This window comes from Odontesthes bonariensis, chromosome 16 (genome assembly GCF_027942865.1).
Source record: "Odontesthes bonariensis isolate fOdoBon6 chromosome 16, fOdoBon6.hap1, whole genome shotgun sequence".
Taxonomy (NCBI): domain Eukaryota; kingdom Metazoa; phylum Chordata; class Actinopteri; order Atheriniformes; family Atherinopsidae; genus Odontesthes; species Odontesthes bonariensis.
Genome location: NC_134521.1, coordinates 8,964,141 through 8,977,767, shown reverse-complemented (window position 1 = coordinate 8,977,767; position 13,627 = coordinate 8,964,141). Strand labels below are relative to the sequence as shown.

Genomic DNA, 13,627 nt, shown 5'->3' with positions numbered 1-13,627 from the left:
TAGAGTATTCATATTGAAATGGCATCGATATCCCAAAGTGTAGCGAAGTGAAAGCACGGTGGCTTTTCTGGCCATGATTCAACATAACCTTAAAGGGATAGTTCGCCTCTTTTGACATGAAGCTGTATGACATCCCATATTAGCAACATCATTTATGAACATCTTCTTACCCCCTGCTGCGTCCTGTGAGCCGAGTTCCAGCCTCGTTTTGGAGTTGATGAAGGTAGTCCGGCTAGTTGGCTGGGGTTTAAAAAATAAAGTGTTTTGTTTCTCAAAACAATATGCGTTGATACGAAGGGAGAGAAAATAGCGCCAAGCGATTGTGAGGTCTGACTTTTTCCTGGAGAACGATTTTGTGATGCAAATCTCTTTATTGAGTTTTTGCAGACAGTACAGAAAGAAAAAAAAAATCAGTTTCCCATTGAAAACGGGACAAAAAGAGAACCCCAACATAACTATCCCTCCCGACAACCCATGTCAGATGTAGTCACAGCAAACAACATGCGGCAACATTAGTGTGTATTACTAATATAAGCCAGCAGTGGGTCCCAAGTTTTATGAAATGCTGTCAAAGATCCCTTCTGTGAGAACCTTAACTTAAGTGTTCTGAGGCCCTTATCTGACCATACACGAAATGTAGGGTCAGAGCGGGAAGGGAGAAATGCATAATTGTTCAAAACTGGGGCAAAAGTCGCGGCCCTATGTAAGCCGTGCTGCTTCCTGAACTGGATCCAGATTTTGATTGTATTAGTGACGACCGGATTAGGTGTAACACCACGGGCACTTATGGGGAGCTGTTAACAGATCGTAGAATGTAGGGAGCAAGAAGAGGATGATATCTCAGAACGCATATTGTTTTGAGAAGCAAAACGCTTTATTTTTTAAACCCCAGCCAACTAGCCGGACTACTTTCATCAACTCCAAAACGAGGCTGGAACTCGGCTCACAGGACGCAGCAGGGGGTAAGAACATGTTCATAAATGATGTTGCTAATATGGGATGTCATACAGCTTCATGTAAAAAGAGGCGAACTATCCCTTTAAGAATGTGTAGTGTTGCTTGTTTAAATGTGTGGCGCAGTAAGCATCCATTTTATAGAATTTAGACGTGAACTCCAGCCGCATTGTGTTGTCAGAATCGGCACCAATACTTTTTTTAAAAGCCCTCCACACAGTGCTGTGAGGTTCAGATGCAGCGGGACTCCATGCCCACTCGAACTGGGTCTGAAATGTCTGATATCTGTTTCCACCAACAGAGCATCATCTACTACGTGAGTCGATCCTCGAAGCTGGAAGAGTGGCTCACCAATGAGACGGTTCAGGAGGCTTTGCGACCTTGCCTGGGGTCGAACTACGTAGATAGTGACCCCACGTTCAACCTGAACATCGATGAGGACTATGATCACAGAGCCTCTGGGATCACCCACTCCTCGTTCTGCATGGTTTACCTGGACTGGATTCAGTACTGTAACAGCAGGCGTCAAACGGTGAGACTCTAGCATGCTGCTCCACCCTCTTTCTGTTAGCTAAGGCTGAAGGATGAAACACATAAAAGCGTCTTTTCCTCATTTGTGTCGAGTCAAAGTTTTGTTCTTCATGATTTACTGAGTAAAATGTAAAACACGTTTCCTTTGAACTCTCTTGTTGTAGCCGGTGACTTGTGACAGAGATTCACCACTCGTCAGCCTCTGCTTCGGCCTGTGCATTCTGGGGAGAAGAGCTTTGGGCACGGCCTCCCACAGCATGTCTGCCAGGTAAGACCACCCGTCCGTGTCACCACCTCGATCATTCAGTGGGGTTACATGGCACTGAAAGGATCGGATTATTGGCTAAATTACAATCAGACTGAGTTAATAAAGGGATAGTTCGCCTCTTTTGACATGAAGCTGCATGACATCTCAAGGTAGTCCGGCTAGTTGGCTGGGGTTTAAAAAATAAAGCGTTTTGCTTCTCAAAAAAATATGCGTTCAAAAGAGTAATGCATTTGTACAGCACCACCTATCATGACACGCTTTGTGCCTCTGATCCCATTCATTCACCGCCATATATCCAAGGAGAATTACCCTTGCTTAACTCATTCTTATTGTAATTTAGCCAATAATCCGATCCTTTCAGTGCCATGTGACCCCACTGAGTGTAGCGCCCGCGTCTTTTGCATTGTTCAAACTTTGCTGTTGCTTTTGCGTTTCACAGCTTGGAGCCATTTCTTTACGGCCTCCATGCGCTGTTCAAAGGAGACTTCAGGATCACGTCTCCCAGGGATGAATGGGTGTTTGCAGATATGGACCTGCTGAACCGGGTGGTGGCACCAGGAGTACGAATGTCCCTCAAACTGCATCAGGTAATGTTTCTTTTTTTTTTTTTTTTATCTCTTTATTTATAGTACAAAACATTGAACAATTACACATTCAAGGTCCGGGGGTGGTTAAAACTCATTTGGCCATTTCTGCCATCGTTTTTCACCCAGATCTTTCTGGAGTCGGATTGAGTCAGTCATTTGCTCCAGGACATGCAGTTTGTTTTACAATATCAACAAAAGTCATCTGTAGTGGGGGCATTTTTCTGGAGCCAACATTTTGTGATGGCCTTTTTACTTGCTGCCAGCAAGACCCTAAAAGGATAATTATCAGTTTTACTCAATCCATCTGGAATATTTCCAAGATAGAAAGTTAGGAATGATATTGAAGCATAGAACCTTTTGAAATGATATTTGCCACTTTCCTCCAGAAAATCTGAATGGGGGGCAAGAGCAAAAAACATGGGCCTGATCAGCGAAGACCAGTCTGTTTGGGAGTTATAAAGAAACAAATTAAGCTTTTCCAACAGAAGTCTCTCAGAGTCCAGGAGTTGGTGGAGGATGACCGTGTTTCCCAGGCTTTCAGCCACATGTCCTCTGTTATCACGACGTTCAACTCTTTTTCCCAACGCTGTTTCACATAGTCTGTGTTGTCCTTATTTAATGAGGTGACGCCGTGGTATGACTTGCTTATAATTCCTTTTAATATTCCCAGAGTTGGGCTGCACGGTGGTGTGGTGGTTAGCACCGTCGCCTCACAGCAAGAAGGTTCCAGGTTCAACACCCAGCTGGGGCCTTTCTGTGTGGAGTTTGCATGTTCTCCCCGTGTATGCGTGGGTTCTCTCCGGGTACTCCGGCTTCCTCCCACTGTCCAAAAAATCATGCATGTTAGGTTGATTGGCATCTCTAAATTGTCCTTAGGAGTGAGTGTGAGCGTGCATGGTTGTTTGTCTCGTATGTCTCTATGTGGCCCTGCGATGGACTGGCGTTCTGTCCAGGGTGTACCCCGCCTCTCGCCCATTGACTGCTGGGATAGGCTCCAGCCCACCCGCGACCCGATCGACGGATTCAGCGGTATAGATAATGGATGGATGGATGGATTCCCAGAGTTGCATGCATCCATAAATATATGAATAACCGCTGGTGGCTCAGCTGGGTTACCGCTTTACAGCTTTTTACTAAAATAATAGGTAGTGTTTCTTAACGAAAGCAGGAAAACGACTTCTGTTGCTATAAGACAGTGATACTCACTATTGTTTTCACAAGAGCCACATTGGCAGAGCAGAATCAAGAGAAGAGCTACTTTTACCACAACATACTAAAGTCCCCTTTTGCATTTCTACACATAAAACATCCCACAAAAACAAAAAACAACACAGCCAATACATTTTCAATTAAGACCACATCTACATTAATACTGGGATGAGCGGACGCTGGCGTGCATGTCCTTGACTTTCTTCATGTTGTATTTGTAGTTTGTTGTTGTAATCATAGTGAGACTTTCAAGATTAGCATGGTTTTTGTGCTGGTTTTTGCCCTTTTTTTTTTAAATTTTTTTTTTTTATTTTAATTAAAAACCGATCCATTGTGCCTGCATCTCGCGGTACGCCCGACGTTTGCCTGCTCGTCCCCTCTCTGGGGTCTTCATGCTGATTTTCGTTTGGTTTTTGCCCTTTTTTTTTATTAAAAACCATCCATTGTGCCTGCATCTCGCGCTGGCTAAAGGAGCTAGTGTGCTCTGCGGTCAAGTGTGACGGTGGTTTAAGCTGGTTTAACAGTGTGCCCCCGTTAGGAAACACCGTTAAGCCTTAATACTTAATGAAAATACTTAATACTACAAAAACGCACACTTAATAAAAAAATTCTTAATACTGTGCAGTATTTGCTGTGTGTTATTTAAAAAAATGTATTGTTATTGTTACCATATTGTTATAAGCTACTATTCGAGTGCGAGCCACCAATTAGAGCTTGAGGAGCCGCGCAATGAGTATCTCTGATATAAGAGTGACTGTCAGTCCCACCAAAGCCGGCTTTTAGAACCACAAGCACCTTAAACCCTGAGCTTCTTCAGTGAATAACTCGATTCTGCTCCTCTGGATGCTGCTTCAGGGACAGCTGTGCATGGAACTGTGTGACCAGCGCTATAATCTGTATGTCCTCCAGGACCACTTCACCTCTCCGGATGAGTACGAGGATCCGATGGTGCTGTACGATGCCATCACTGCCAACGAAGAGAAGATGCTGATATCACATGAGGGGGACCCCGTGTGGCGCAGCGCCATCCTGGCCAACATGCCTTCGCTGCTCGCACTGCGCCACATCATGGATGACGGCAGCGACGAGTACAAGATCATCATGCTCAACAAGCGCTTCCTCAGCTTCAGAGTCATCAAGGTCCGAGCTTGATTTATCGTTCAGTTAAGCTGATTCCACGCGTTAGTCCATGAAATCCTCGGGTTAATGTTCTGCTGTCTGTTTCTACCTCTGACCTGTGTCTGCGCCGCCCCCTACAGGTGAACAGGGAATGTGTGCGTGGGCTGTGGGCGGGGCAACAGCAGGAGCTGGTCTTCCTGCGCAACCGTAACCCAGAGCGTGGAAGCATCCAGAACGCCAAACAGGCTCTGAGGAATATGATCAACTCCTCGTGCGACCAGCCCATCGGCTATCCCATTTACGTGTCCCCTCTCACAACCTCGTACGCCGGCGGCCACGGTCAGCTGCGCTCCGTGTGGGGCGGACCGGTCAGCCCACACAACATCTACAGCTGGCTCATCAGCAGCTGGGACAGGTGGGTGTCGTCCACTCGGTGCAGCAAACGGAAACTCTGGCTGTGTTCGAAACCACATACTTCTCCTACTACTCATACAAACTTTTTGAGTTAGTATGCCAGTTTGAGTCAGCGAGAAGTTCCTGGATGCATACTATAGTCTCCGAAATGTTGGGTATGCATCATGGGGTCACTACTCATACTCAAACTACCCAAGATGCAACGTAACGTGACGTCGCCGATCGTCATTTCCTGTCAAAACGGCAGTTTCAAGCTAGCTACAACGAGGGTAGGTTCACTTCCTGTTTTCAAAACAAAAGCACCAACTGTATCGTAATGGCTTTCCCTATGATAAAAGGCAACGGGTATTTTATTTTGTGAAAATAACCGTAAGTGCGTTGCTCACTACGGCTAGCTTTAGTAGCGCTGAATTCGTGGGAACAAAATTGTGAATAGCCGGTATTTTGTCAGGTTTTCAACACGTTGGGGATCTAAACGACTACTTTCTCGCCTGAAAATGTTTCAAATGTTGCTAAAGTTTACAGAGTTTAGAGCTTAAGCGAAATCAGCTTCAGGCCGGCTGATTTCGGCTCGGGTAGGAGCGAAATGCATTGTGGGTAAACGCTCTGCATACTGTCTGATCGATCAGTATGCAGTATGCAAGTATGTAGTATGCGGATTCGAACACAGCCACATTTGAAACATTTTCAGGCGAGAAAGTAGTCGTTTAGATCCCCAATGTGTTGAAAATCTGACAAAATACCAGCTATTTACAGTTTTGTTCCCACGAATTCGGCGCTACTAAAGCTAGCCGTAGTGAGCAACGCACTTACGGTTGCCTTTTATTATAGGGAAAGCCATTACGATACAATTGGTGCTTTTGTTTTGAAAACAGGAAGTGAACCTACCCTCGTTGTAGCTAGCTTGAAACTGCCGTTTTGACAGGAAATGACGATTGGCGACGTCACATTATGTTGCATCTTGGGTAATTTGAGTATGAGTAGTAACCTCATGATGCATACCCAACATTTCGGCAAATCTAGTATGCATCCGGGAACTTCTCGCTTACTCAAACTCGCATACTAACTCAGAAAGTTAGTATGAGTAGTAGGAGAAGAATGCGGTTTTTTGAACACAGCCCCTGTCTTTGAGCGACGGCTGCTCTAACAGGTGTGTCTGCAGGTTGCAGAAAGGATGCGGCGCCGGCTGCAACAGCGGAGGAAACATCGAGGACTCCGACTGCGGAGGCGGCTCCACCTCAATCTCCACCAACCCAGCCATTCACACCACACAAAGCACGCCAGCCTCCAGCCTTCCCCAGCCACATATCACGGTTGTCCAGCCCTCCATGGGTAAGAGCTCGGCTAAAACTAATCTGGTGAACTAGCATCATTGATTGAGGGCAGGTGATGTCCTGCTCCAGCATGCTTTCTGCTGTCTGAGACGGCTGCAGTTGAAGCAGCTTTTAGCTGTTATGCTGCACACAACTGGAACAAACTACCAGCAGAACTGAAATCAGCCACAACTGTAAGCACTTTTAAATCCAGGTTAAAAACATTTCTCTTTCCGTGTGCTTATGGTTGAGTTTATATTTTTCTTTTTCCCCCTCTTCTTTGATTGCTTTTAACTGTTTTAATTTTTATTCAATTTTTTTATTCTCTTTAAATTGCTTGTTTTTATGCTGCTTTATGCTGTTCTTTTAAATGCCTTGTCTTTATGTAAAGCACATTGAGTTGCCTGTGGTATGAAATGCGCTACATGAATAAAGATGCCTTGCCTTGCCTAGTTTAAGATCAGCCTTTGTTACGTAAAAGCTTGAGAATAAATCCCAAAATGTCTTTTTGCCTCTCAGGTACAGACAACCCAGTTGGCCCCACCCAGAGCTGGCCTCACCACCCTCAGCCTCTCCCTTTAGCTCTGCTGAGTCAAACCGAGGGCCGGATGGAGGCGAGCCTGCTCACATCTCTGCAGCGAACGTCCTCCATCCAGGGGCTGCTGGGCCAGCAGCTCTCCAGCTCCCAGCTCTCCTTCAGCTCTGTGGCTCCTCCACCCCTGCCGGGCGCAGAGCGCTTCTGCCCGGCTGCCCTCCTGGAGAACTCGGGGCACAGAGTGGGCCAGCGGGCTGGCATCGTCCAGGGCGGCGGACTGCACTACGAAAGCCACTTTGGCAAGTGGAGCTTTTCAGGCAGGAAGGGCTTTAATGGACCGGCTACAGTGGAGGGGGAGGCGGGGCCCGTTCAGACCATCCGCACACAGGTCAGTACTTCACTCCTGTGTCATTTATCAATCATGTGCTACACTTAGAAGAAGAAAAGTGAGTCGCTGCCCGTCATTCGCTGCAGGCTGAAAACCCATCTCTTCAGGAAACACTACCCTGATACGCCCTCTTAGGACATCACCTGTTTCGTCCCAGCTCCTTACGCACTTATTTGTTTTCTAAATTGTCTTCCCATTTGTCTAAGTACCTAACTTACCGCACTTACTCTAGCACTAGTTATGCTCTTAGCTGTTTGGTTTTGGAAGGAAATGCACTTATGATTTCTTGTGACCTGAAGTTCTTTTGCCTACCGATGTGGAACGCACTTATTGTGAAGCCTCTAGCATGGTTGCCGCGTCTGCTGGCTCGAGCGGTGTTGATGACGTCACGATTTCGTGCTGGCTATATATAGCGGCGCAAGTCGATGCAGCAGTAGTTTCAATTTTCTCTGTCACAGAGGTGTCGCTGTTACGTGAAAGTTACCGCTACTCTACAACCCACGAAAGTGGAGAAGAAAACAATGAAGATCAGGAACACTGTCATCAATGATGCTGCTGCAGTATTCGCATAATTTAAATTTTTTAATTCAGTTAATAGAGGTAAAGGTTTGAAGCCCCCCCGGCATCAACAGAGTCTCTGCCCTCTTCTTTGCCTTCACGTATCTGTCCCGTAGCTTCTTCCACACATTCTTACAGAACTCTCCCTCTTTCCCCAAAGTTCTGCCCATCTCTGTGCACCAGTTTGGGGAGTTTACGTGCTCCCTGTGCTGTTTCACTGCAGTTTCGTACAGCTTCCTGTACAAACGCACCTCCTGACTGAGCCGGGTCTCACATCGGTCCATCCGGTTCGTCGTTCTTGGCGCAGCCAAGTTACAAAAAAAGACTGGTGCACGACAACGCGCTGCGCCGTCTTTTCAAGGCAACCGCCAGGCCTGAAACGTCATTTTGACGTCACGGGCCGCCACCGCCGTGAGCGACGCGTCAACTATAACTCCGCCTTAAGTCGCTTTGGATAAAAGCGTCTGCAAAATGACCGTAATGTAATATAATGTAATGTAAAAGCACAAATATCTGGCGATATCAGCCAGATTGTGTCTTTCTTTAAATGACTGGCAGTGGATGGGTTATAGACTTCTAACCTCAGCTTTGACACGAATAACTGAGGCTCCTCCCGGTGGAAACAATTAGCTGACGTATGATTGTTACCCTGGCAACCGAGAGCAGGGAACGTCCCATAGAAAGCGGTTCTTAGTGGGAAGATGAATTTCTCTTCTTGTTCAGCATGAGACTCTGTTTCTGTTTTATTGTTTTTACATCGTTCTTGTGTTTTATGCCTTATATTTCGTGTTGTTACTCATGTACAGCACTTCGTTTCAGCCACGGCTGTTTTAAAGGGCTTTATAAATAAAGTTGAGAGTTGAGTGGCGCCGTCAGAGGACAGAAGTGTTGGTGATAAATCTGTTAACTGTCCATCAGCACCAACCTTTATTAATCTGTTTGTTTCTCGTCCTCTCCAGCCCGCCCCCCCCGTCCCGCTGCAGGAAGTCGGTCCGACACAAGATCCTCTCGGAGCCACACAGACCCTGGATCCCACCCCGCTGTCTTCGGGGGACCCCCTCACCCCCAGAGAAGAATCCACAGAGCTGCCTTTACTCGACCACCTGCGCTGAGTCTGCTGGTGACATTTTCTACAGTGAAAGCACACAGCGGCCCGGATCCGGCCCAGACCGGACTCATTCCATCAACCCTGGTTCCTAAATGATTCTCTGGCTGGATCTGGGTCCAAACAGCATCTGAAAGCTGAGCTGGTGCACGACAGAAATGATTTCAGCCAACTCGTTTATTCCAAAGTCAGGTTTCATCATGAGGTGTGGCGATCGTCCCGTTTTCCTCTTCTTCTCCTCCTCTAACGAAGGCACTCCGTGTCTCTATGGACGACCTTTGGGTTGGGACAGTAGTGACAGGCCACAAAGGCCAGTGCAATTCTAAGGATTGTTTATTTTTCTATCGCTTCTGACTGTCGCTCCACATCCGCAGCAGCCGGTTTGTTTACTGTCTGAACGAGCGAAGGACGCAGAAACCACCATAAGCCTTGTTCTGCCCCCCCACCCCCCCTTCTATCATCCTCACCGGACATCCATATTTAACAGGACATGTTGACCATTTTCAGGAGCCCCCCCCCCCCCATCCTGCAGAGGTGCCTCACAACATCAACACTAAAAAGCTCTCAGAGCAAGTTTCAGGGAACTAAAGAACTCCCTCTGAGCCAACAGGTGGTGCTCTAACTGCTGACCGGTGTGTTTGGGCTCCGAGTGAAGCTGTGGGACCACTTCAGACAGACCGGGATCCCATCGACCGGGATCCCGATCTGTGAAGAATTGTGTTTATCACAAACGTGTCAGCTGCTAAGCTTAAAAAGCGGTCCCATCACCTCGGGGACGTGAGGGGGGGCCGTGTTTCCCCCGCCTGCAGCGTCTCTGCCTCCCGTCACTTCTACTACTGCTTCTGCACCTCCTGCTAATGCTAACACACCCACTGCTGATGCTAACACACCCACTACTACTGCTGTTCCTACACGGTTAAATCCAGCGTTTTAGTTGGAAGTAAAACAAAGCTGAATGAGAGCGAGGGTGGAATATTTATTTAATATTGTCTTACAGATATCTTTAACTGGGTTTGTCTATATGATGTGCTGATGTGTGGAGTTGGAAATCTGCCTTCTGCCCCCCCCTCCTGTCCTCAGTTTGTCTTTGTATCATCTCACCGGTGGCTTTTTCATTTAAACTTGTAAAATAACTGGAAGTATTCCTGAGAAGTTGGTTTCTTTTTTAACCACTGTAAAAAAAAAAACCGCAGAAGAAGAATAGGCGATGCTGGCGACGCACCAGAATGTGTCCCCCTCGTGCCCCGCTGTCTGCAGTGGTCGGAACATTGTGCCATCGCATTAATCCTCAGATCCTCCTGAGTTCAAGTCATTTCTCACAAGCTGTGCTCGCCTGTTGGAAACTGGAAAGGAGGCCAGCGTTCTCAGGGTCTAAAATGGGAAAGAAATGGATTTCTTTAGCAAGAAGACTTGGTTCAAAGGGAGAAAACGGGACTAAAATAAGCGTTTAAAGTCCCAGGATGAGTACTGGGTCACCACGGCGTTACCACAGATGCCCCTTTTTACTCTCTGGGCTCCAACAGGCTCCTCCTCTTTGCTGCAGTTTACCCCCCTCCCCCAAACAGTTTGTGGCTCGGCTGCAGCCGGTCGTCCCTCTCAGATAACTCAGGAAAAACAGACTCCTCAGACACCAGAGCTGTTTTCTGTTTCCCTTTGCTCGCCGCTCACGTGTCCGACGCCACGGCGAGTTAAACCCTCGGTTTCCTCTTTTTATTTCTTCGCTGGGAGTCAGGAAAGCACAAGCTTGTAGACGGACCTGGGTGTCAAAAAAAAAAAAAAAAGGGATTTCCTCATCTCTGAAACTATGTACAGCATGTTTGCTACATAAAGATATATTTAAAATATAAATCTATTTTATTATCGGATTCTTTTGGGTTCTTTTCATCAGAGACGCTCTGCTGAGGTTCGGGGGGAGGCGCTTCACCCATCAGAGGGGGAGTCGAGCGGATCGACACTTCTTTTGCACACGATGTATCTCACACCATCCCACTTTGTTCTCGTTTGGTTGGTTTTCAGAGGGAGGGCTTTTATTTAAGGTTCTATGTTCTGTACAGTTTTTTTTTTTATGTGATTTTATTTTTTCCTCCTATTTAAATTAAAAGTTTTTGTGTCTTTGTTTGCAAATCAGCTGCTGTGAGTGATTTATTTCATCTGATCTTTGAACGGGACCTCTGCTCGGGTCGATAAACTGTAGATTAAATCTTTACAGCAGGCAAACATTTAGCCTCAGAGCGGTAAAGCTTCGGTTTACTGTGATTCAGTGGATTCTCCTGTTGCTTCTTTATTAGGGCTGGGCAACGATTAAAATGTTTAATCTAATTTATCTCATGATTTCCCTGATTAATCACGATTAATCGCATTTGTACGCAAAATCCAAAAATTTAATCCAAAAGTAGTGTATAGCTTTTAGGCAAGGCAATTTTATTTATAGAGCACAATTTGTACACAAGGCAATTCAAAGTGCTTTACAGATACATAAAATCACAAGAAGGCAATATAATCATTAAAAATAAATAATAAATAAATAAATAATTTAAAAGTGAAGAGTGCAGATAAAATACTTTCAGGTGTCATATGCACAGCTAAATAGAACTGTTTTCAGCCTGGATTTAAACATTGTCAGAGTTGAGGCCTGTCTCACATCTTCTGGAAGACTGTTCCAGATTTTAGGAGCATAAAACTGAAACGCAGCCTCACCTTGTTTAGTCCTGACTCTGGGCACCAGTAGGAGACCCCTCCCTGAGGTGCTCAGAGCCCGAGTTGGTTCATATGGCTCTAACATGTCAGAGATGTACTTTGGCGCTTGACCGTGAAGAGACTTGTACACAAGCAGAGCTGTTTTAAAGTCTCTTCTCTGAGCGACAGGAAGCCAGTGCAGAGACCTGAGCACTGGACTAATACGGTCGTATTTCCTGGTTCTGGTCAGGACTCGAGCAGCAGCGTTCTGGATGTACTGGACTTTTTGGCGCACGTGGAACACTATATTATAAAAAAAAATACACGCACATGTTGAATGAAATTAAAGTGTACTGCTCTTGTTGATGGTATAGAGCTTCTTCCCTGCTGTGACTGGCTGTAAAACAATAATAATAATAATAACCATCATCACAATGATAATAAAAATAATAATAATAGCTTTAACTACTATGCCACATTAGTTTAAATAATGGGCTATTAGGGCAACATGACTGAAAGTCTTGTAACATGGAAATGACTTATGGTACTAAATAATAGCTATCTTAATACCTGCTGATTTAGTACAAACCACTTAAAAATAAAATGTCATCCAGGAAAGCAGCTCTCTGCTTCCCTGGGCTGCCTGCTGTAGCTCCTTCACCTTTTCTCTCTTCAGCCTCTCCTTTCTTGGCATTGTGCTGCAATTAGTAAATCAATATACAGACAGAGACAAAGACAATAAAGAGACCAAAAAGTACGAGAAGGAGTTCTGGGCTACTGACTGTTGTCATTACATGAAGGCAGATGGGCATTTTTTTTATTTGGGCTAGAGGTTAAACTAGTTTGTCAGGTGACCAGTCGGCTAAAAATGTTTAGTTGTTTGGTGCTGTATGAGACATTTTACTGCACAACAAAGTGATTACACGTTGGGCTTAGAGGGCAAACGGTACGACTTTACTTGATCTGTATGTTACCTGGCTGGTAGGGCACGGGAGAAGAAGCCTGCCTGCAACCTGCCTGCTAAGCTGCTGCAGCGCATCTGGTGCGCCCTGCGCGCGACCGCGCGAGTTCACGTGACAAAGGAAGAGAGATAGGTGGGGTGTGCGCGAGGAGGTGGCTCATTTCGGGGCATTGTTTTCAGTCGTTATTAATCGCTCAGGTTTTCAAAAGATCATTTAAAAACCGGCCTCAGTAAAATGTTTATAATAATAACAATAAAAAAAAGTTTCACAAGGGCACTTTCGTTGATAAAGGGCAGAGGTAGTGGTGCTTCAGCACCACCTGATGTCTATGTATGCACGCCACTGGGTCATAGCCATTTGGTCTGAGACACAGTTACCAATTTCAACAAAATATTTCCCGTCCTCCAGATAGGACTTGAACCAGTTTAAAGCACGACCAGAGATTCCCACCCAGTCTTCTAACCTCTGTAATAAGATCGCATGGTCAACTGTGTCAAAGGCAGCACTCAGGTCCAGCAGAACTAAGACTGTGACTCTACTTGCATCTTTGTTCAGGCGGATGTCATTTGTCACCTTGATCAGAGCTGTCTCAGTGCTGTGGTGGGGCCTAAAGTCTGATTGGAAAGTATCAAAAGCATTGTTAGACAGGAGAAAGTCACTAAGCTGTTGGTATACAACTTTTTCTAGGACTTTGCCTAAGAATGGCAGGTTTGATATGGGCCGGTAGTGGTTCAGTACTGTGGCATCAAGATTGCTCTTCTTTAGAAGAGGCTTAATGACAGCGGTTTTTAAGGCCTTTGGAAATGTTCCAGTCTGGAGTGAGATGTTGACTAGATGAGCGAGTTGTGGTAACAAACTGCTCAGCACAGACTTTAGGAATCTAGTGGGCAACTCATCAAGGCAGCACGTTGATGAACTCAGACTGCAGATGGTCTCTTCGACTGTTTTGTCAGTAACAGGTGTGAAATGTGTCAGCTCTAGGTGTCTAGCTGGCTGCAGAGTAGTTAT

At 45.9% G+C, this 13,627-nt stretch overlaps 1 protein-coding gene across 4 annotated transcripts in view; it reads left to right on the top strand.

The window, feature by feature from the left end:
• The window catches only part of LOC142402157 (pecanex-like protein 3), a 29,044-nt gene extending 17,939 nt beyond the window's left edge, over nt 1-11,105 (top strand). For all 4 annotated transcript variants that reach the window (XM_075487674.1, XM_075487676.1, XM_075487675.1 and 1 more), the window contains exons 29-36: nt 1,256-1,486; nt 1,650-1,753; nt 2,193-2,340; nt 4,459-4,689; nt 4,809-5,083; nt 6,245-6,414; nt 6,915-7,318; nt 8,836-11,105. In XM_075487674.1, coding sequence (XP_075343789.1) covers nt 1,256-1,486; nt 1,650-1,753; nt 2,193-2,340; nt 4,459-4,689; nt 4,809-5,083; nt 6,245-6,414; nt 6,915-7,318; nt 8,836-8,988 — 1,716 coding nt within the window. In that variant the 3' untranslated portion in view covers nt 8,989-11,105. The remainder of the gene's footprint in view (nt 1-1,255; nt 1,487-1,649; nt 1,754-2,192; nt 2,341-4,458; nt 4,690-4,808; nt 5,084-6,244; nt 6,415-6,914; nt 7,319-8,835) is intronic.
• Nucleotides 11,106-13,627: the final 2,522 nt, after the last annotated feature.